This window comes from Rhinoraja longicauda, chromosome 16 (assembly GCF_053455715.1).
Source record: "Rhinoraja longicauda isolate Sanriku21f chromosome 16, sRhiLon1.1, whole genome shotgun sequence".
In the NCBI taxonomy this organism is placed as follows: domain Eukaryota; kingdom Metazoa; phylum Chordata; class Chondrichthyes; order Rajiformes; family Arhynchobatidae; genus Rhinoraja; species Rhinoraja longicauda.
The window spans coordinates 36357123-36382054 of record NC_135968.1 but is presented as its reverse complement, the minus strand read 5'-3'; the positions used below and the strand labels follow the sequence as shown (position 1 = coordinate 36382054).

The following is a 24932-nucleotide window of genomic DNA, read 5'->3' as shown; positions in this document are numbered from 1 at the left end:
ATTGGATCGGCCGCTGCTCCAAGAGGGAAAGCGGATCGGAAGCAGCCTGGAGTAGCACGGAGCAGCGGTGGAGGATATCGACAACATCACCTGGCCATTGCTGACCTCTGCAACTCCATTCCAGTGCCACCACCAGGATCGTGGGCTTTTATGGTTAAGTTAAGATTACACATTTTTAACAATTTTGAACTTGAAGAGTACAAGATGGCACCAGAAATGTGGCAGCTCTTGTGTACTGCCTCAATATAATTTACTATTCTTATACTCTTGTACTTAAATATGATTGTTTCGATGTATAGCAAGATTGTTACTGAACCGTTCGCAAAAAAAGGAAGTTCATTGTACCGAGGTACGCATGAAATAAATCACTGTTGAACCATTAAACATGTCCCTATACCTCTTCCCTCGTCTCCATCCAGGGAAACGAGCAACAGACATGGCGACTGTTTCGCCGAACACTTGTGCTCAGTCCACCAAGGCCTAGTGGATCTCCCGGTTGCTAACCATTTCAACCTCCCTTCCAATTCCCACAATGATTTTTCTGTCCTAGTCCTCCTCCATTGCCGGAGTGAGGTCATGCACAAACTGGAGTAACAGCTCGTCATATTCTGCTTAGGTAACTGACAACACAATGGTATGAACATTGAATTCTCCAATTTCAGGTAACGTCTAACAACCTCCTCCCCCCCCCCCCCCCCCCCCCACATACAATCCCTCACCCTTTTCCCCTATAGCCATCTTTTTTTTCCCTCCCCCCCCTCCTGCCCTATGCCCTACCTGGAGGCCCACCTATTTCTCCACTCCATTCACCCGCCTTCCCCTCCTGCCAAATCCACAACTCTTCAACTGTGTTTCACACCTTGTGCTCTTATCCCTGGCCTGTGTTCCCACCATCTGCCTATCAACCCCCCCCCCTCACCTATGTTCACCTATTACCTGCTACGCTTTGTCCTGCCTTTCCCCTTTTCCAGCTTTCTTCTCTCCTCCCCTTACCCCCACACTCCCCCACCCCCACAAATCAGTCTGAAAAGGGGTCTTAACCCGAAATGTCACCTATCCATGTTCTCCAGAGATGCTGCCTGACCTGTTGAGTTTAGTTTAGTTTATTACTGTCATGTGTAACGAGGTACAGTGAAAAACTTTTTTTATTGCTCCAGCACTTTATGTCCTTTTGTGGATTAACCAGCATCCATCCGATATATGTACTGTTTCCAATTTAATTTTTGCATTAGGAAATCCAGAACAAAAATAATAACATACCATTGTCTGCACCATATGTGGCCGTTGCATTCGTAAACTCTTAACAGTCTGGAAAACATCTAGAAGGCCTTCAGCTTTTACTCGCTCCAGAATGTTACTCAGTGCAATGAATGTACCTGTTCTGCCAGCACCAGCGCTGCAAAGGAAATGGATGCAAATCTCACTTCAATTGTACAGTCACATGGATTGGATTAATTTTCCTTCAGTCAAATGAATATAATAAACATCTTAATTTACAGCATTACAATATATTGAGAGCAGCTTTGACCAAACATCACATCTCATTGACAGCAATTGCAAAATGCCACGTTTGGTGAAAAACAGTCATTTTCATCTTCTTTTTCTCTTACAGTTCTTCAGATCTTAGTGACAAGGGGATATACTCAGAGACATCCCATGAGATCTCAATGTTCCTCCTGACTAATCCCACCATCTTCCTACCCCAACTCAGGCCATTTTGCCTCAACGATTAGCAGGAAGCCAACTCGTTTTCATCCGAGCACTTCTTCATTATGGAGTAAGTGGAGGAAAAGCATCAGAGTATGTTAAATGTCCAAGGTCAGTTCTGTTGCGCAGAATGCCTTGGACCTCACTCACGATAGAATGTTGAAGTGCAAGACCCTCATTAAAAATCATTCGATGGGCCTTTAGACCTCACATGTTTAAAACATCTTTCCAGGCACTGAAGACTTTTATGAGAGCATTGAACTATGTGTTTCTCATATTGCACAATTTGGACTTTATATCCTTGTGATATTTAAAAAAACCCATTGCATCTGATTTTATATATTTTGGCAAATGCAGAGAAAAATGAAAAAGCAGCTGAAAAATTTGTGTTGTGAAAAGATGATAGGACAAAAAATAGTTGGTAGAAATGCAAGCCCACTGTGCCTGCAGCCACACTTCACAGTTGATCAAAGACATTTAGAGGACGTTACATCATTTAAAAGCAAACATGAGAGAAAGTATTTCCACTCTACATTATAGAACTTTACATGTTACTCAATTCTCCAGAATGAATTGGGTAATGTGTCTTAATAATAATAATAATAATACATTACATTTATATAGCGCTTTTCATATACTCAAAGACGCTTTACAGGGATTTAGAGAACATAGGGAAGTGAATAAATAGATAAATAAGTAAACGAACAGAGAAAGGAGACAGAAGGTGGGGTGACCTTCAGTGGTTGAAGGCAGTACTGAACAGGTGAGACTTCAGTGATGTTTTGAATGTGGTGAGTGTGGAGGAGTCTCTGACGGTTTGAGGTAGTGAGTTCCATAGGGTGGGAGCAGCGATGGAGAAAGCCCTGTCCCCCCAGGATCTGAGTTTGGTCCGGATGTGGGGGGATAGGAGATTGGCAGCAGCAGAGCCTTTATTTACTGCTGCTGACCCAAGAATTTAATGTCAAGAGTTCCCATTTGGCTTGTGCTAATTGATTTTCAATCCTAGAATTTAATAAATTGATGCCATGTGGGAACAAAGCGACAGTAAATTAAAAGTGATATCCTATGTAGGGTTAATTGAAGGACAGACTGGCACAACTCCTTCTGAAATCACCCAATTCATAACATGGTGAATTGTTATTTTTTGCACTTTGGGTTAGTTCTGTCACAAGTAAACTTTCCCATGATGCAGGTTTCATACTGGCAATGTTGGAGCCAATGAGGATCACGATACTTTTGGAAACTTTTGGTGTCAAGGTTTATCCAAAACATTGTTTCAATTTCCAATGGTGATTTTGCCATTATTATGAATTGGATGAGTACAACAATAACCCCTACCTCTCCATGTGTTCATTTTCATTTGGATGTCTGAATTTTTTACCCAAATAGTTCTCAATGCCTACATGCAACATTATAGACAGGTATAACAACTAACACATTTGTTCTGTCCTCCCATTCTATGTAATGCCTAGACTTATGCTAGCTATAGATTTGAATGTACCTATAAATTAGTCTACTGCACAGTTATATGGAAGATGAAGTGTTTTCGGCAATTTCATATTTCCAGCTTCTGCAGTATTTTGTTTTCAATTATACTTGACTTGTAAGTCCTAGTTCCAAACCTCGAAGATCATTTTCGAGGGGGAGGAATATCTGACTTGCTGAGAAAGAGACCCTCCATCCAGTCAGATATAGTAATATATCATATGAGGCTCATAAGATCCTATCTATTAACGAAGAAAGCTAATTTGATTTCCCAGTTAGTGCTGGTGATATGCCAATGCTAAATGACCAGCAGCCCACACTTGTGTTTTTGTGCCTACACTGCTTCAAGTCAAGTCAAGTTGCGTTTTTGCCACATGTACAAGTACGGTGAGGTACAGGTATAATGAAAAATTTGCTGGCAGCAGCATCATAGGCACATGGACTCAGACAACAGATGAAAACATAAATCATACATGAATTCTACAAGACAGTGAAAAGAAAAGTCTGCACAAATAAAAAGACATTAATGCAAAAATACACAATTAGAAAACCAGTTTGTAATAGTGCAAGAGGTGGTCAATTGCCAAGATGGGATTAGGGTCATGCAGGTTGCTTCAATAACCTGATAGCTGTAGGAAAGTAGCTGTTCCTGAACCTGGTGGTGTGGGACTTTGTGCTTCTTTAGATAGTTTGTGGCCATAGTTTATCAGTGACTATGTACTGGATCATGCAATACCTGCAGTGCACTATGATCGGATGATTGCCGGACTTTTGTTGCTGCCTCTGGACTGCTGCGATTAGGTCTATCATCCCTTTACCCTCCACTGGGATGCCGATCTCAGGCCAGTCGTGAAAGTGGAACTGTCGAACTGTCCTCTCCTTGTTTTCCTGAATTTCAATACAAATTCATTTTTTTAATTTTACAGCACATGAACTGGCTTTGGCTATTCTTCTCATACACACTTTATTTTTAAAAAATGAAAAAATAAAAATACTTTTAGGTTTTACGTTACAAATAAAATGTATTGTCAGCTACATATATAAATTATAGCCTGTTTTGGCAGCAAACAAAAATATGCAATTTTGTGTTGCCTTAAAACAGACAATTGGGAGGGAATTACTTGGTGTTCAGACCATTGAAATGTTTCTCTTCACCAGTTAGGACCCTATTGCACTCACACTAGACCTGCAGTAGCACTAATCCCTTGTGGCCACTCGATGCCCAATAACATGCCAGCATCACTGTAATGACCCTTTCATGAATGCTCCATGAATGGTGACTTGGCATCAGGTGGTAGAAGGTAAAGGCCTGGGGCCAAACCCGAGTTGTCAAGGCCTCTAATAATCAGAGAGCTTCCATATGCTAGGGTATTGCCCAAATCACCTCTACTTCATTGTGAACAATGGACTTTGTGAATTGTGTATAGTTCTACAATACTGAGAACTATATTCTGCACTCAGTAACTTCCGCTTTGGTCTGCCTATTCTATTTGAATTTGACTTGATTGTACTCGTGTATTAGCTGATCCAAACAGACAGCATGCAAAGTAAAGCTTTTCACTGTACCTCGGTACACGTGACTATAATAAACCTAAATGTAAACTTAAACATACAGAAACAGTAGAAATAAAATTATTAATTGAAACATTAAAAATATTAACTCTTTTGAAAATGCATCTTGCAGAGATAAATTAATTACAACATTTAATAAGATAAAATGAAAGAAAAGTTAGCCTCACGGCTTTTTATTGAAGTTCAGTGACCCCGAGCAAATCAATAGTGCCATGCTGGAGTTGCTGGTGGCTGATGTAAATCTGAGGAGCTAGGTATAAGATACATCCACTGTAACTCTGCAGCTCAACAACACTCCTGGACATGGAGCTGAGTGTGAGACGCAGCAAGAGGGCAGGCATGCTCACCTCTGACATCCAATGCACTCTACTTCTGTGGTACAATGTGCAGCCACCAACAACTGGACGAGCTGATGAGTGCATCGGCATCAACTGAACCAGTGGTCGTCTGCACACGCACTGACCAGGTATTAATACAGAACAACCTTTAGCAAAAATTATGGGGGAGTACGTCGGCAGTTTCAATAGCTGTCCACCATTTATAACTTATTCTTCTACAGATACTCTTATGGTTAGAATAAGATCCGAAGTGATACTTACAACAGTGTTTGTGACTGTGAGATCTCTGAGACTGAAAGCATCAGCAAAGTTGTCATTCTTCATCTCTACAGTGTACGTTCCGTACTTTGTGGAGCTCTCAGAGGGCCAATACTGGGAGCACTTTTCCTGCAGAAAGAACGTATGACTTCCAGTTACATCTGGGCACTTCATTAGAAAGTTTATTCTTTACCTTGTTGGGAAATGGGGATGGCAGGAATGTGTTATATGATATCAATACAAGCACAGCAGTCATTCTGGTCAATCGACCTTTACGGCTACCTTATCATTGTACCTCAGCACTGGACTGCCAAAGAAAGGTTCTGACCTGAAATATCACCTATTCCTTTTCTCCAGATATGCTGCCTGACCTGCTGAGTTACTCCAGCATTTTGTGTCTATCAACCCTCTGCTGTTTGTCTCAGCAAAGTAATGTTAAAACTGCCTCAGGGTGGTTCCACTATGGGATAGGGCAGTTCCATTTTAATATTGGGTTGGGGAACTTGGGGAATTTTTAACATTCGCTGAATTATTTTGGTTTCAGACACAGCATAGATTGATGGTTATTTTTATCTGTGACTATGAAACCTGAAAATAGACATTCCAAATTTGGTATTTGCAATGTTTCTAACAGTTAAGATAATTTTGCAGCTTCACCTACATTTCCAACCTCCAGATAATTGAATTACGTGTGTTATTAGCTAAAATTAACAGCTGAAACATTTAATAAGCTAATTTAAGCTAATTCTGGGTATTCAGCTTAATTTATCTTCCAATCACTAAAGGATTTATGCAATGTCAAGACATACACATTTTCTGACATGTACTGAATGAGTAGTCGGGGCATCAGGATATAACAGTAATCTTGCTGACTTTACATCAAAAATACTTCGCTCCATATATGTCAGAGATGTCAATCATAAATCTGTAACATTATACCTGTTCTCTTTCTCTGAGTTCTGTTAGCATTACAATTGTGTGCGACTTGCAGTCCCAAACCATTCTCCAAAAGTCTTCCACTGTGTGAACAATAGGACCTTGAGTTGCAACAAAATAATCCTTCAGTCGATAGCCCTGTCATAAAGAAATTCAGAGGCATTAGAGATACAGTGCAGAACCAGGCCCTTCAGCCTACCGAGTCCTCACTGACCAGCGATCCCCGCACCTTAACACTACCCTACACACTAGGGACAATTTTAGGGATATATTTAGGGACATATACACCAAGCCAATTAACCTACTAACCTGTACGTCTTTGGAGTGTGGGAGGAAACCGAAGATCTCGGAGAAAACCCACGCAGGTCATGGGAAAAAGGTACAAACTACGCACAGACAGCACCTGTAGTCAGGATCGAACCTGGGTCTCTGGCGCTATAAGGCAGTAACTCCACCATTACGCCACCGTTGCCGCTCCACTGGGCAATCAAAGGTAATCGTACAAACTGTGCAAGTACCAATTACTCAGGATTTTCAAAGAAATTAAAAAATCAATAGCAAATAATCATTTTTATTTCATTTCTATTAGCAAAATCTTGCACATTATTGAAATCAGATTGGGAATGTACCTGATGAATCACCAGTGATATTTTAATTTTCTCACTGAACATAATCATCGCTTTGATGTCAAACACTTTAACTGAAAGTAAAGACAAAAACTAGACCCAACTATAAAATAATAAGAGTAAACCATACCGCCCCCATCCCCCATTTACACCAGCTGGAACTCCTCTTTCAAACACTGGTAGAAAAGGATGCTGCAATCATAGGTTGTGAAATGTACAGAAACAAGGAACTGTAGATGCTGGTTAATACAGTTAGTTTTGAAAGCCCAACTCAGTAAATATAAGCCATTTGCTGCAAAATTTCATATTGCTGCAATTGCAATATTTTATGTTTAATCACCCTTTTAAAATTTAAATCCAGGATTCACAGATGGATGGGCAGATAAACTACAAAGGTGTCAAAGTGGCACAGCTGGTGCATCTGCTGTCTCGCAGGGCCAGAGACCTGAGTTCATTCCTGACCTTGGGTGCTGTCGGTGCAGAGTTTGCATGTTTTCCCTGTGACCACATGGATTTCCTCCAGTTGCTCTGGCTTCCTCCCACATCCCAAAGAGGTTTGTTTTTGTAACTTTGTCGGCACCAAAAATGTGGTGACTCTTGTATACTGCCTTGGTGGGGTCTGCTGCATGATTATACCCAGTTGTACACAAAACAAAGCATCTCACTGTACCTAGGTGGTACATGTGACAATCAAATATCATCGAATCATTGAATCTGATGTGTAGGTTTGTTGGTTAATTGGTCTCTGGAAATTGCCCCTAGTGTGCCGGAAGTGGCATAACATAGAACTGGTGTGAATGGGTGATCGGTGTGGACTCGGTGTGCTGAAGGGTCTGTTACCATGCTGTATCTCTCAATTAATCATTCATACGAACAAATTAGCCATTTTTGCTTGTAGCTTTTCAAATCCTCAATTACAACCACAAACATTACATACTGTGAAACTGCATACCAACACACATTCTTAAGCGTACTTACATCTATGTATGAAGCATTGATGTAATCTGAGAATTCCTGCCCCCTTTTCCTGGGCAAAACAACTCTGTTAAAGTCATCTTGAAAAGAAAATGCAAATCAAATTATCATTAGATTGGCAGAAAGACTTGTGAAGACGACATTGCACTCCATCAGGTAGTAAATAGAATTAAATTAATTCCATCTCTTCATTCGACTCTGCGGGGGATTGCAAGAATCCCTACTTCTGGAATAACACTTGATTTTATGGGTGATGGGGAGAAAATAATAATTTTATGCACTAATAAAAACATGTGAAAATAAGGAGTATGCTACTGTCCAATAAAAAGGATGCACCATGAAGTACAATGAAATACAAGATTTATAAAGGTAGTTATGAACTTTAGGCTGGAAGCAGGTTCTGTCTTTCTATGATTTAAGTTGCACTGATGAGACAGCCTTCATTAATTCACCAGGGATACACACTTAACTGTTCTAATATGCATAAGAAATCTGAACCAAGACATTGACAACGCAGGCAAAGGGATAAGTACCACCGATTGTTCAATATTAATATGAATGTTATCAATTGGAAACTAGTTCCTATTCAAGTATATAAATAATGTAGTATTCCACAGTGTATTCTCCTACTTAAAAATAAAATCAGCGGCAATGAGTTTTCTTACAATTTTAAGCCATATTCTTAAGGGGCTAGACTACTCAGATGATAATTTAATGCATGGACTAACAGCATTATCCCCGCCTCCACACTCACACATGCTCCCAATCAACCTCTTTGAATCCTGCTTCAGAATCTAATGGCCTGGAAACAGAGTTATCAGCTTTTCAAGCACTTAAACATTTAATTCATATTGGAAGAAGTTTTCAGACTGAATATAATCTATTTTAAAAAAAAGTTATATCGAGACGAACTCAGGAGGCCAGGCAGCATCTGTGGAGGGAAAAGGATAGATGATGTTTCGAGTTGGGTTGAAGATCTGAGGAAGGGTCCTGAGCTGAAGTACCTTCGGTCCAGTTCTCTTCATGAATGCTGACTGACCAGCTGAGTTTCACCAACAGTCTGTTTTTTTTTCCCCAGCAGCTATTATAAAATGTCTTTGCCACAAGAATAGATCAAAGGAATCCATACAGTCCAGTAACTGGAATTGATAGTCAGTAAATCCTATATAAAATAAGCTCCTTGGAATACCATTGTATCAGGCCGCTCCTCAAATGAAACAATCCCTTCTCGACTCCTAATGACACTCTTCCCAATGCTGACTCCCGATGATGCCATCTGTAGCCCAGTGCCTCGACACTGAGGTCTTTCCCATACCCTGGCCCTGACACACAGTCTGTACTTCTGACCTCTGATAAACCATCCATTCCCCCCTTTCCACCAGAGCTCACAATCACCACAAACCCCATGATCCAGCTACCTTCCAGTCCAACATCTGACACCACACTCCCAGGCCCAGCCACCCTGATGCCAAAGCACCTAAAGCCTCCACATCACTTATCAACAGCAATCGCAGGCAGCACATTTTCAATTCCGAACATTCACTGCAAAGTGCTGAAGCTTTCAGCTATAGCTAAGATTATAACAGTGAGTTCATATCTCCATCGTGTTACTCTCTATCTGCATGCTGTTAAAACACCATGGGACAATCTCGGTATATTTACCTAAACACATTGTTTGAATTTTTATTTTGTTATTTTGTTATTCTCCTCTCCCCTTGCCAACTTTAGACGAGACTGCAGACAAGTGAATGGCTCTAAATCTGTGACAAAGCTACTTTCCAGCTCTCTCTGGGATGAGTGATGCAAAGCTCCTTTGGTATTAATCATAGACACTTTCCCGTGGAAAGCACCTTGTCGCCTCCCTCTCACAGTGTGGTCTCAGACAAGAGCTGATCTGAGAAATAGTGAAGGGGAACTGATGAGATTTCTTTGAAGGAACATGTCCCTTGATGAGTAATGGGAATTATTTCAATATGTCTGGAGGTTGAACAAAAGTAAATAAATGATTCATTAATTTTAGATTTAAATCACTTACAGGGAATGATCTGAAGGACTCTGGCTTTTTTCATGTTCACTGGCCTATTCCCTGTTCGCATATTGTCCTTCCTTATACGGACTGTAGTCAATTTCTGCAATAACAATATAGGACAGACATAGGCAAGTCAAAATATCAATCCAAAGATAGAAATTTTAACACACAAAAATAATAGATGTTGAACATTATAATGAAGACCAAGCAAAATTTTTTAAAAAACAAGGAGCATATTTGGTGTTCAAAAAAGATAATAACCAAGGTAATTTTATTTGGGTACCTTCAGGCACTGAAGAAGCTCTGTGGTAGTCAAGATTGAGATTTGAGTTGAAATACAAGTTTAACCTATATTTAATGAAAGAGCACATCTCGATAGGGAAGTTATGCTGGGGTTGGGACTGACTGCCTTGAGAGTTGTTAGGAGCTGAATGCCAGTCAAACTGTGCAATGCTGCTCTACTTGGCTGAATATATTTTGAGAGCTGAAAGCAAGTGCAGTATGAATTCAGTGGGTGAGGCAAGTTCCGTGGAGGAAATGTGCAGATGTCCTCTCGGGTCAGGACCATTCTCCTGATTGATGAAGTGGGGAAATAAAGCAGATAGAGGTAGGTGTGAGGCAAAGCTTGGTATGAGATAGGTGGATGTAGATGGGGGGGTAAGTGACAGATGAGTGGAGATCGTGACAAAGGCTAGATATGTAAAGGTGTCAAAAGGGTGTCAGATGAGGAAGGAAGAGGAGGAATGAGATGTGAAGCCAGAGGGAGGCATGGGGACAGGGAGATGGGGATGGAAGGGAAATAAGAGGGAAATGGGGACTGGGACCAGGTACCGGTAGGAGATGATTGGAAGGAGAAGGGGAAAGTAACTTGGTGACAGGGTGATGGGAGAAAGGTGTGCGCAATAGTTGGGGGAGGGGGAAAGATGGTGGCTGGGAATTGAGGGCCAGGGGGTTTACTTGAAATTGAAGAATTCAATGTTCATGACGTTGGGTTGTAGGCTAACCAAGCAGAGCATGAGGTGCTGTGCGCCCTCATTCTGGCAGCAGGAATAGGATGAGAATTGAGGCCAGGCAGAGCTGCACTAGTTGTTGTAGGAGGGAAGGGCGGAATACAAGGTTACTCCAGCTGCTCTGCCACTTTACTGCTCGCCTTGGTCTATCCCACTAGGACATTCAGCGTCAGCGAGGCAGAACTCTCTTTCCCTCAGTTCATGTTGCTATATATTGAACATGGAACAGTACAGCACGGGAACAGCCCCTCAGGCCCACAATCCGTGCTGAACATGATGCCAAGTTAAAGTAATATCCTCTACTTGCACTTGATCCATATGCCTCCATTCTCTGCATATCTCAGGCAAAACAATCCACACCTAATGAGGCAGTGGATTTGTGAGGGCAGCCCTTATCTCTTTGTGACAATTGTTTTTGACTAAGTAGCGTGGTGCAAAACTCATCCGCTCACACCAGTTTTATGTTATCCCTCTTTTACATTCAGTCATTACACACTACAGGCAATTTACATCAGCTAATTAACCTAAAAACCTGGATATCTTTGGGATGTGGGAGGAAACAGGAGCACCCAGAGGAAACACACCGGGTCACAAGGAGAACGTGCAAACTCCACATAGACCCCACTCAAGGTCAGGATGGAACCTGGGTTTCTGGCGCTGTGAGGCAGCAGTTCTACCATCTGCACCACTGTGCTTCCCTGATTTAAGATTTTAAAAAAATAAGCTGAACCCTGTGTGTTACCTCATTGTTCACTTATTCACTTCAATGAACATCCTTAGAACAAATCTGCAAGTTTCACAGTAACATTGTACTGTGACATATTAACCGATGACAGATTTATTGTGGCATGGATTTTGGTGGATGTGTCAACATGAGTACAGATTTTTGTACATCTACACCAGCACGTTAGTCCTGAACCCACTGCTCAAGTTCTGCTGGGACTCTACGTGGCAGTGCAGGAGAGTGCTGGGGGTTTCCAGCACCCATTGAGAAATCCTGGAGCAGATTAGACTGCTGCAGGGCCCATGAGCCCAGTGAATTGAAAGGTTTATGATGAGAATAAGATCTTACTTGTTTAATCATTTATGCTTAATTTAATGCTCTTTACAATTGTAGCATATCTTCAGAATCATCTTAAATATTTTTTAAATGTGCTTCTCTGAAGGTCAGAGACATTTAAGAAATCTTGGCCGCAGGAGGTAGTCTGTTAAAGAATGCAAGAGGCCTTTCAAAAGCACCTTTATCTCAGCCTGCAGTTACTGGCGTGGGACTGAACGTGATAGGATTTCTAGACGTGGTTGAGGGAATGGAAAACAGAGGCAGTGGCAGCAGACTCAGGAATATCATTCCAAAGAGTAATTTTTGTAGCAATTCTGAATGCCCATCCTTTCTTTTGTGTCCTACATAGCGACTCACGTTAAATTCTTCTTCTAAGCCAGTGATGTCGAACTTCCCTGCTTTATTTCGGAGTTTCTGTATGTGCTTCTCTAAAGAGCTCACATCCAGCTCTGTGTCACCGTACAAGTAATGTTCAAGTAGCGCTTGATAAATGAAGGAATACTGCATCTTTAAGGAACAAAAAAGTGAAAACAAAACACGTTAATAAAATCATCCTAGACATGCAGCACAGTTTTATGATATATTATATTGTAGCAAAGTTTATTAGTTCTTGAGACAGCAACAGAGCTGTGTTCAGGCACCATTAATTTGAGCATAATAAATACACTGGGCAATCAGCAGCCCACCTTAGCCCAGCTGCTAAGGTTTCGAACTTCCCAGCACAAAATGTCCTCCAAAGTGGCCACAAAATGGTTTCCCCAAAGTTAGCTTCCACAGTATCTGAAAGAACTCGAAGACTGGTCATTAGGACCCCTTTTCAGCACCATCAGCACCATCATCAAGCAGCAAAAGCTAATACAAAAATAAAGCTTACATCAGTTTGAACCAGCTGTGGCCGTTGATTGCGAATCCGTGACATAAAACCAAAGACATCCACCTTCTGCTCTGCATCCATCATATCAATCATCGCATCAATAACAATGAAGGTTCCAGTCCTGCCAACCCCTGCACTGCAATTGCAAAATATGTAAGTGTTAGGTTTCAAATATCTTCCAACTCTCAGGAAGTGGACATGGATTATAAGAAGCAATGAGATTCATTTAAAGTCCATTCCTTCTCCTTGAAAGTAGCAGAAGTAAATGTTAGGTCTCAAATATCTTCCAACTCTCAGGAGGTGGCTGTGGATTATAAATAACAATAACATTCATTTTAAGTCCATTCCTTCAGCTTGAACGTTGGAGATCTTCTCCTTGAAACCCTTTGTAGCATTACAATCATACGCATGCAGAAATGTATCACAAGCTTCTATAATTCTTCCTGGTTATAGAAGAATCCATGTTGTTAATTCATATATATAGTTATCCAAGTCCTGATATAGAGCACTGACTTATTTAAGGTAGACACAAAATGGTGGAGTAACTCAGCGGGACAGTCAGCATCTCTGGAGAGAAGGAACGGGTGATGTTTCATGTCGAGACCCTTCTTCAGACACATTTATATGCCACCAGACTACGTTGACATTATTTGCCAGAAATTGCTAATGCACTGGATTCAGATAATGGATGCTGCATATCCCAAGATAGTGTAGTGTTAAAAGTTATATGTACATACAGACAGAAATAAGCATGTAACTTTAGCACTAAATTCGTAAACAAATGTATATTGGATATGACAAAAAAATCAGAAGTATATATTTATTTTTATAATTTGATCAAAGTTAACTGTTGCTGTCTTTTGTATGAAAACTATTCCAAGTACAACCAATGGAAATTACAACACCTGACGTTTGAATAGGTGAGCCTTTGCCACTACTCCAAGAATTTAAAACATGTATTTTGAATGATGCTTCCAGAATAAACCAGTGTCAAACTTTCTCTGTAGCTAGAATGCTAGAGTGCGTAAATAACTAATGCACTACAAGCAGCCACAAATGTTAAATGGAAGACTATCTTTTTGAAAATGGTGGAGGACATCAACAGCATCGCCAGGACAGGCTGATCCCCGCAACACTGACCCAGTGCTGCCGTCGGGACAGCAAGTCTTTAACAGACTTTAAAGACTCGATACTTTGAAGAGCTTTAACTTTGAAGGGCACAAGATGGCGCCAGAAACGCAGCAACTCTTTGTGGACTGCCTCGGCCAAATACATGAAGACAGTGCACAAAGAGTCGCCAAAGAGCCATAATGGTGAGTCTCACACTATAATCATTACACTTTTGTACTTATTTATGCTTGTCTTTATTGTAGATTGTGCTTATGGTATGATAGACAATAGACAATAGGTGCAGGAGGAGGCCATTCGGCCCTTTGAGCCAGCACTGCCATTCAATGTGATCATGGCTGATCATTCTCAATCAGTACCCCGTTCCTGCCTTCTCCCCATACCCCCTGACTCTGCTATCCTTAAGAGCTCTATCCAGCTCTCTCTTGAATGCATTCAGAGAATTGGCCTCCACTGCCTTCTGAGGCAGAGAATTCCACAGATTCACAACTCTCTGACTAAAAAAGTTTTTCCTCATCTCAGTTCTAAATGGCCTACCCCTTATTCTTAAACTGTGGCCCCTTGTTCCGGACTCCCCCAACATTGGGAACATGTTTCCTGCCTCTAACGTGTCCAACCCCTTAATAATCTTATATGTTTCGATAAGATCTCCTCTCATCCTTCTAAATTCCAGTGTATACAAGCCTAGTCGCTCCAGTCTTTCAACATATGATAGTCCCGCCATTTCAGGAATTAACCTAATGATGTTACTGAATTGTATGCAAAACAAAGAATGCCATTGTATCTAGGTACATGGGACAATAAAGGACCATTGTACCATTATATTATTAGATCAATCATGTTATCAAAATGGGCACACAACAGGAATTAAACCTATGTTTTGTGTTTATTCTGTTTATATATACATTTTTTCCTTTGCCCTTTTATTCTTTGCCATTCGCTTTATCTTGATTTCATTTTTCTCGGTTTCTGATGCTCTCTTTCACAGTTAATACACCTGAGCTGCAAGCCCAGCTAACAATCTTTGACATCTTTCGTAGGTGGGTACACATGGCAGCACCAATGTCTTTGCATGTTTGCTTTGTTATCACATTCCAGAATAATGCATCTCTGGGTGGCTTTTCTTCCCAGGAGAACGATAATGCATTCAGGTTTGAAAGTTAAACTTATTGCATTGCAATTAATTCATAGATGATTGCTCAGATCAGGGAAAAAAAAATCTTTTGACTGATGGGATTGTGAAAGCTGATCTGCAACTTGGAATTATATGTATGAGCAGCAGTCATATCATGCACAGAGTTTCATGTCAGCCACAGATTGCTTGCATAATGCTCAAATGCCTACTCTGGAGAAAATAACAGAGGATAAGTGTGAGGTTATCCACTTTGGTGGTAAGAATAAGAAGGCAGATTATTATCTGAATGGTGTCAAGTTAGGAAAAGGGGATGTACAACGAGATCTGGGTGTCCTAATGCATCAGTCACTGAAAGGAAGCATGCAGGTACAGCAGGCAGTGAAGAAAGCCAATGGAATGTTGGCCTTCATAACAAGAGGAGTTGAGTATAGGAGCAAAGAGGTCCTTCTGCAGTTATATAGGGCCCTAGTGAGACCACACCTGGAGTACTGTGTGCAGTTTTGGTCTCCAAATTTGAGGAAGGATATTCTTGCTATTGAGGGCGTGCAGCAGAGGTTTACTAGGTTAATTCCCGGAATGGCGGGACCGTCATATGTTGAAAGACTGGAGCGGCTAGGCTTGTATACACTGGAATTTAGATGGACGAGAGGGATCTTATCGAAACATATAAGATTATTAAGGGGTTGGATACGTTAGAGGCAGGAAACATGTTCCCAATGTTGGGGGAGTCCAGAACCAGGGGCCACAGTTTAAGAATAAGGGGTAGGCCATTTAGAACGGAGATGAGGAAAAACTTTTTTAGTCAGAGAGTTGTAAATCTGTGGAATTCAATTCAACTGAGGCCAATTCTCTGAATGCATTCAAGAGAGAGCTAGATAGAGCTCTTAAGGATAGCGGAGTCAGGGGGTATGGGGAGAAGGCAGGAACGGGGTACTGATTGAGAATGATCAGCCATGATCACATTGAATGGTGGTGCTGGCTCAAAGGGCCGAATGGCCTACTCCTGCACCTATTGTCTATTGTTTATTGTCTATTGAAAGTATATCAGTAGGAAAATCTTTTGCCCATTCACTAAATGTGGGCACCAGCGCCCGTTATTCATCCATAGATAACGTCATGGGTAACATGTCACTTTACGCTGTTGCAAGACTGTCCAATTTAATTTTTTATTGTGCTTAATCATTATAAATTAATAGAGTTTAGTGGCAGTCTCTGCCATTTCAGAAGAGGAGGCAACTAAAGATTCATTTGGAACTCACACGGGGAACAGACAAGCAGACCTGTGACTTGGGGAAGATGGGGGAATTGGGAGTTTGCACCAGTTGCATTTTTTTTGTGGGAAGTAGTTCTCTTAACCTTCTGTGCATTTGCTGTTTTTCCACAGATGGCCCAAACTAGCAAACCGCAAGATGATTTACTAAAAAAATTCCCAAAACAACTGTGATTGTTTTATTCGCATTGAAATTAGGATGGCACATGATAACATCATTTTAAAAGCCAATGAGGATCTTATCACAATCTATTTTAATTATTAATTATGATATTAATGTTCTATTAAGGTGTGAACAAGTCAGGAGACAAAAGCATTTATAAAATATGCTTTCAGTAGGTAAGTTAATACTGTTAATATCTTTAGATAATGTGTCTTTCTTGGCGACATTCTCATAAAATATAATTTCCTGTGGTGCAGGTTCTATGACCTTTCAGAAGAGATTGTTGTCTTGTAGGCTGGCAATAATAGACCATGCATGCTGTTGCCTTTCTGGATCATCCTTTGACAATGTGTTCTTTAGAAAAGATTTCAAGGGACAGATACAATTGCTTAAGTTCCCTGCCTGCAACATAAGAGAATTGCAGATCTCTGCAGTGAAGTTTATATTCCACCTCTGAAGGCAAGTGAAGGCATAATGAGACCGAGGAATTGTTTCCTGAAACAATTGAAAGGTTTAGAATTGGATTAAAGCTAGCACAATCTTGTGCCACACAAAGGGGAATAAGCTGCTCACATATGACTGTGTGACTCTATTTACAAATGCTAACAGAGCTGCTTCAAGTATTAATTTCTAAAAAAGTAACTTCATAAAACAAAAGAAGGGTTCACAGAATTAATGTATAAGGTTGAGTAAATCAGAACTGCAAATCCCATGTTAGGATGAGCAGATGTCCAGAAACTTGACGGAACTGAAGTCTCGTCAATAAGGTTAAAATGAAGGGATATTCAGCAATGTATTTCCATGAGAATGGGGGAGCAAGATGCATGATCAACCCACAGCCACTGCTTTGGATACAGGGAACATATCAACTTTACTCTACCTGTTCTTTTCAATGATTTCAGTGCACATACTGATCGAGCCGTTAAATGGAGGGATGGACAATATCGAGTGTAGATGGTTCCATTGAAAGCTAGCCTGCACCTCTTATGCAAGAGTACTGCACTGATAAAGGAAGTGCAGTACTTCCGATCAGTGAAAATTGGCTTCGGCTTGACAAGAATGGCCAGCAAGTTTTTCACTTGGTGCACTGGATTTTCTGGCAGAAGACGTGCAGAGTTGGGGACACCTCTTGTATCTGTGGGAGACCTCCTGTATCTATCGGGGAATTGGAAGCCTTCTGGCTACATGCCCAAAGATAGTGGGATAAAGAAAAATGTGAGTTAGGCACCACCAGAATTCAAGGATAATGGAACTGAATGCGGTGCTGTCAGAGATTTAATACTCTCCACGGTCAGTGAATGCAAGTTCAAATACCATATCATATCAGCTAGCCTCAGACACTACATGGACCATCACACCCAATCACTGATCGAACGATCAAGACTCATTCTTAAAACCAACCTCATACTCAAATAGTTTGCACCAATGTAAGGCAGCTGCACACTTGGCATTCAATCAGGGAGCAGCACATTACCCAGATAGTTTGGACAGCACTCAATCATTCCATCTTTCTTACTAAGGAAAGGCACAGAATGCTGGAGTAACAGCCCCAGAGAACATGGATAAGTGACGTTTCGCGTCGGGACCCTTCTTCAGATTGACTGCAGGCAGACCCCTCGTGATTAGGTTGAAGAAACATTGCCTATCCATGTTCTGCGGAGATGCTATCTGACCCACTGAGTTACTCCAGTTTTTGTGTGTTCCCTCTATTGTTGACTCTCTTCCTCTTTTCTGTAAGAATACCTCTCTTATTCTCCACCTCTTCTTAAAGGTCCCGCTCACTGCCTTATGTAACTTAGTCTGTCCCTTTCTCCATTTTAGACATCCAAGAATCAGAGCCTGCTCAGGCCATGGAGGAAAAGGAAGACGATTGTAGTGATGAAGCCAAACGGCACTTGATCAGAAGTCAGAAGTTGGCAATGGGCATAACTTCGAGAAAAACAAAGTGGTGGATCACTCATGGTGATTCTCAGGGAACACGTTTCCTCGAATCACGGCCCTCCTATGAACTCTGAATGACGGTCAGAGATGACCCCTAGTCCACTTACACCTTTAATATTAACTCGAAATTAAACATCATCCCAAGGGATTCCAGCAGAGTTGGGTAGCAGACTGAGTTTGTAATATTTAGTGACAAACTGGTACAGAAATAGAAAATTATAAAATAGAGTACAATATTAATTAAATGCTGGTAACCAGCAAGTTCTCTCTAGTCTAATGCACTAAATAATCACCAGGCATTTCCTGCTTTTGAACAGGCAGGAAATTGTGGGCTGGAGAGAACAGAAGGAGAAAACCCCAGACAATGTGTTCCATATCAAGACACTTCATGACACGGTGCCAAGTTGCTGCTAAATAGTTACAGACAGTAAAACATATTTTGGCAGACTCAACAAAACAGAATATTGCACATGCATTATAAAACCTACATTTTAATGTGTCATTTTTTAACCATAGAATGATGCAAAATAAGGGCAGCAATTACCTGCAGTGAACTACAATAGGTCCTGAATAGGAAGGGTTCAAAGCTTTAACCTTCTTCAGAAATTTGAGCATCCCAATGGGTGCAAAGGGAACACCAAAGTCAGGCCAACTGGTGAAGTGAAGCTGTGTCACTAGTCTTGGGGCTTTGTTGCCAACTGTTTGCTGTAATAAATGCAATTACGTCATAAAAATTGTAACATTTACGCCATAAACGCAAGAAATGACAATTATCAATATCAGTCACTCTCTCCTTATCTAATATCAAAGGAACAAGGCAATATACATCTTAAAGCTTTACATTGGGAAAGAGCTTGGTCAAAATCAACTACTTCTAGTATCAAATATCCATTGTAAAGTATAGTCATATATTCAGATGAAGTACAATGGTAGCTAAAATGGGACAGGTTAACAGAATATACTCAATTAAATCTAATCACACAACATCGCTCAGATGATGATCCTTTCAGGAAAAGTGCCAAATCAGAACTTGTCTCAGAAAATCTTACAATTTTTCAAAGGTTGATCAACATTTAAAAAATGGTTTGATATTTGTTTTCAAAATACAGCGATAAAATGGCTCACAGACACAAAATGGCTCGTCGACATAAAATGGCTCCTTATGCTCAATGGGGAGGATGTGGTGAAATGAATACAGAGGGAAATATTAAGTCTTTGATGTGCGCTGCATCAAATTATCATCTCAGTGCACTTGTTCTAGAAATTGAAACAACAGATTTGCTGTGTTCATGGCTACTGAGCAAATGTTGTTTTTTTGTGCCTTTCCATGCTTTAGTACCATAAATGAATAAATGGCCTCTTTGGCAGAGTGCTGCAGATGTGCCTTCTTTTGCTCACCGATCCCACTGGATTAATACATTCAGTGTTTGGGGTGGAATCATGGTCCGCAGAATGCAATAATGTTTAGATTATGTCTAGTTTTTTTGTGGCAACATATGAATTTACTGTTGCAAACGTACGTTACATCTCTCACAAGTTTGATGATGCACTTGTTCCCACCTTCAGAACAACCCAAGAAAATGTACGAGATTTCGCCTCAGTTGTTAGCTGCTGTTAAATTGGGACATTTAACACACCAGGACCCCGAGGAGAGAACATTTCCAATCAAGATCTGTAATTATAATTTTAATTTTTTAAGCATATTCAGAGAATCCATGCAGAATATGCCTGACAAACTGGTCACTGGGAGAGGGTGGTGGACATTCCCATTGGTGAGATTGGAAGACCACATCACTTTGAATCAACATGAGTGTGGTGAGCATACACCCAGGGAATTTTAAATAAACAAAATTCCCAATTATTCTATAACTTTTAAGCATCTTATTTTCATTAATATTTCTACAAAGTTAAAAAAAAATCTTCCTTCTGAGAACTAATTGACTTATTGTTTCCTGAATTCAATGAATGCTGACATATACTCTTGAAGGCTGTAAAAAATATCTGCCAGATATAAAATAATGTGCAATTCCATGTTTTTTAAACTGTGTACATAATAGACTAGCAAATAGTCTGCGCCAAAAAGCAAGTGAAATAAGTTTTTATTTCTCTGCAAATCATTTAGTTCACGAAGCAGAGGGAAATCTGGAAATACTTGCATTCTGTATGGTGAATTTGCGTATGGTGTAATCCACAAGCACTGTGACATCTTCCACTGAGACCCGTATTGCTCCATACGTCCACAAACCCTGATCAGGCCAGTACTTATAACACTTCTCCTGCAGGAATAAATGAATGGCTGTATTTATGGGGATAATAGAAACAAACCAAATTTAAAAGAAATATTTTCTGCAGTGATAAGAACCTTGTGTACAGGAAATGTTTATTTTAATTATCAGGGGCTCACAAATGAGACGACTTTATAATGGACTGTAATACTAAAAATCAGCATTGAAAGTAAAGATAATGACAAACCATGATGTTATAATCAATCAATATACTTCATTTAAAATATTTATTTTTTCTTATTTTTTGGAATGAATTAGTGTTGGTCAAGGTATAGCACAATTAGTAAATCTCTTCAAGTTCGATTCCAACTAGCCAATTTGTGCCTGAAGTACATATTGTTTTTGAAGCCCTGCTGCCAATTTGGTTCAAATATGTTGTTTAATGTGTGTATGCACACTTTGTAGGGCAAGATCAGCTGTACTCCATAATGGATCTAATATTAACTGTTGGCAGTGTGCCGAGAAGGCACATGATGGCACTGATTTGATGCGTGCATTGGCATTTCAGAGTTCAAGTATGATCTCTTTCAACCGTGCACACTTGAGTACATGTTAGCAGCAACCACCCACCCAATCTCCACCTTCACCCTACTGGTGCTATTCAACAGGATCATCAACTATCATCAACAGGATCATAAATAACGGGCGGCACGGTAGCGCAGCGGTAGAGTTGCTGCTTTACAGCGAATGCAGCGCCGGAGACTCAGGTTCGATCCTGACTACGGGTGCTGCACTGTAAGGAGTTTGTACGTTCTCCCCGTGACCTGCGTGGGTTTACTCCGAGATCTTCGGTTTCCTCCCACACTCCAAAGACGTACAGGTTATGTAGGTTAATTGGCTGGGTAAATGTAAAAATTGTCCCTAGTGGGTGTAGGATAGTGTTAATGTACGGGGATCGCTGGGCGGCACGGACTTGGAGGGCCGAAAAGGCCTGTTTCCGGCTGTATGTATATGATATGATATGATATGATATTTATGTCGGCTTCGAGCTGCTCAACCTAACTGGTTGTTGCTATGGCTCTGCAAGTGTTTGGGTCAATCCAGCAGTCTTTAAAATTGCTATAACTTGCAACAAGTGGCATGGGGAGTACTGAAGGAAAACAACCAAAATGGATTACATATCTTCAGATGGACACAAAAAGCTGGAGAAACTCAGCGGGCCAGACGGCATCTCTGGAGAAAAGGAATTGGTGACGTTTCGGGTCGAAACCCTTTTCAAGACTCTTCAGTTTCGACCCGAAACGTCACCTATTCCTTTTCTCCAGAGATGCTGTCTGACCCGCTGAGTTTCTCCAGCTTTTTGTGTCTATCTGTGGTTTGAACGAGCATCTGCAGTTCCTGCCTACACATATCCTTAGAGGCCAACTGGCACGTAACTACATGCAGTGTGTGATAGGAGCCAATACCTGATATCTTGTCAGCAGTCATTGTAATGAATTTATCAGCCATACAAGGAATTTGATTTGCCACACAGTCATACCAAAAAAGCAACAAGACACAGAACTACATAAAAGTTAACATAAACATCCACCACAGCAACTCCCCCACATTCCTCACTGTGATGGAAGGCAATAATGTCTTATCTTCTTTTCTCCTTATTCTCCATCGGACTGGGCAGTCGAACCATCCGCAGTCGGGGTGATCGAAGCTCCCGCAGCCGCCGATCGAAGCTCCTGAAGGAGCTCCTGGGGTTAGAGCTCCTGAAGTCAGTCTCTCACCAAGGGGCCGCGAGCTCCACGATGTTATGTCCGCAGGCTCCCACAGTTGGAGCTCCTGAAATCGACCCCCAGCAAGAGGCCGCCAACTCCACGATGTTAGGCCGCAGCACGGACGGAGATACGATACGGGAAAATGTCGCATCTCCGCCGAGGAAAGAGATTAAAAAAGGTTTCCCCCACCACCCACATAATACAAAAATAAAGATACACTAAAACAAACATTTAACAACAGACCAAAAACAACAAAAGAAGAAAAGGACGAGACAGACTGTTGGCGAGACTGCCATCGTACGGCGCCACCTGGTGACGATGCCCTTATTTAGCAGCAGCCTGAATTCAAGTTTCCACAACAACCCAAAACTGGGCAATGCCTAGCTACTTGCTGGCAGGTACCATCACCCTGATCCCCACTGAACCATTGAATTGAATGATTGAATCTACATGTGCACACATCGTGCAGCAGTCTGCTTTACATTTTGCTGACTGTATTCAATATTTGCTGCCCCTGAAAGCTTTAAAAATATCTAACGCGTTGACTGGGGGTTGGATACTCTGCAGTTTTAGCAGTTTGGGCTTTTAGTTGTCTTTGTCACTGATCTGATTTGAAATTCAAATGCGGTTTTGTCCAATTTCCTTTAGAATAAAAACAGAATGTAATTGCACCATTTTTTAGTGTGCAGTGAGGATATCATAAAACAACTGGTGATCCGAACTGGGCCTGATAAAAAAATTATCTTCCTCTCCCAAAATCAGTCTAAAAATAATTGAATGGTATAGCAAAGGATGTGGAATTAGGTTACAACATTATTGGTGTTACACACCAGCACACTGTAGCCATTCTTGGGAGAAAAAAATGCTCAATTACAAACGACAGAGAAAAGAAAAATAGTTTTCTGGAATCCATTATTTTCAAGTATTCATACATGGTGGAATTTTCATGCATCCTTAAGTACTATTTAGAATCCAAGGCTGTCCTTTAAAATGTATGCTTTGATGCTACAATTAACGGTGTGCATTAATGGAATTTTTGTTTTCCATATGCCATGAGTTTTAAGTGGTTTCCTTCGTTGACACAATAAAAATAGACACAAGGTAAATCCAATGGTAAAAAGTTTCGGAGATGAAAGATATTCACTTTGTATTTTCTGCTAATTTAACCGAAGATATTTATTCACAAAATGCTGGAGTAACTCAGCAGGTCAGGCAGCATCTCGGGAGAGAAGGAATGGGTGACGTTTCGGGTCGAGACCCTTCTTCAGTCTGATCTCTGCAGTGCTGATCTCTGCAGTGAAAAGCTGCTGCAGGTAAGTCAGACACATGGAAAACCTCCAACACTGACAGTGCAGTGATCAGCCAGCCAAGCATAATTAGAGGAAGACTTTGATATCCCACTAGGGACACTTTAATTCACGTAATTCATGATGACTTGCCACAGAGTTTGTTTCTTGTTTTAGTGAAACAAGGCTGTACACTGTATACTTTTACATTAATTTCAAATGTTAATTATGAAATTAGTGAGGGAGACATTGATGATACCATAACACGCACAACAAGAAATTAACCTGCACACCAGGGTGAATTGTGCCCAGAATTGCACAGTATAATTTCCGTATGGGTGAGATGTTCACTGAAAGCTGTGAGCTATTTCAAAGAGCACAAAATTATTCAACACACATTTTTACATACAAATGGCTGCAAATATGTCCCATAAATTTAGTGGGCATACAGGCATAAATATTTTGAGTTAAGTGTGTCAAATTAGTATGGATGTGAAGGACTTGTGCTCATTAAATCTTGTCTCATCCTTGCTGCTCTGGAGATCTATTTGTTTTACAAAACCCTATGCATTTCTAGATCATTATTATAAATGAAAGGATGATTTTGTTTTGAACCTGAAGGAATAATTTTCTAAGTAAATGCATTCTGTTGGTTATTCAGATAATTTCTGCTCTCCACATCAAAAGAGAAATTATTATCAGGTAGAAAACTGGAATGTTAGAACAGTTAATTATTTCTGAGATATTTTATTGGAGATCCCATTAAAGCTAGTTTCATGCCAATTCACTTTCTGGTTTATGAAGGAGGGAACTAGGCACAACATTCTAAGTGCAGCAGGAACAAGTTGTTCTGTAAAACCTTTACAGCTTCCATGGGTCAGTACCACATGAACCTGGCTGTACACTAATTACTCTAGATTCTGAAGGTGATGCTGTAATTTCCAAATTGGTATCGGTATTGGTATTGGTTTATTATTGTTACCTTTACCGAGATACTGTAAAAAGCTGTGTGTGCGCGCGTGTGTATGTGTGTGTTTATGAGAGTGTGTGTGTATGAGTATGAGCATGAGTATAAGTATGAGTGTGTGTGTGTGTGTGTGTGTGTGTGTGTGTGTGTGTGTGTGCTCTAACCATTCAATTCAGAT

General features: G+C 40.7%; 1 protein-coding gene across 3 annotated transcripts in view; it reads right to left on the bottom strand.

Moving 5' to 3' along the window:
- ptprea (protein tyrosine phosphatase receptor type Ea) overlaps positions 1-24932 on the bottom strand; it is a 250125-nt gene that overhangs the window by 5236 nt on the left and 219957 nt on the right. For all 3 annotated transcript variants that reach the window (XM_078413639.1, XM_078413641.1, XM_078413640.1), the window contains 10 exons: positions 20664-20783; positions 19052-19212; positions 12871-13006; positions 12354-12503; positions 9933-10026; positions 7901-7977; positions 6300-6434; positions 5364-5489; positions 3929-4080; positions 1261-1396 (listed from right to left, as the gene is read on the bottom strand). In XM_078413639.1, coding sequence (XP_078269765.1) covers positions 1261-1396; positions 3929-4080; positions 5364-5489; positions 6300-6434; positions 7901-7977; positions 9933-10026; positions 12354-12503; positions 12871-13006; positions 19052-19212; positions 20664-20783 — 1287 coding nt within the window. The remainder of the gene's footprint in view (positions 1-1260; positions 1397-3928; positions 4081-5363; positions 5490-6299; positions 6435-7900; positions 7978-9932; positions 10027-12353; positions 12504-12870; positions 13007-19051; positions 19213-20663; positions 20784-24932) is intronic.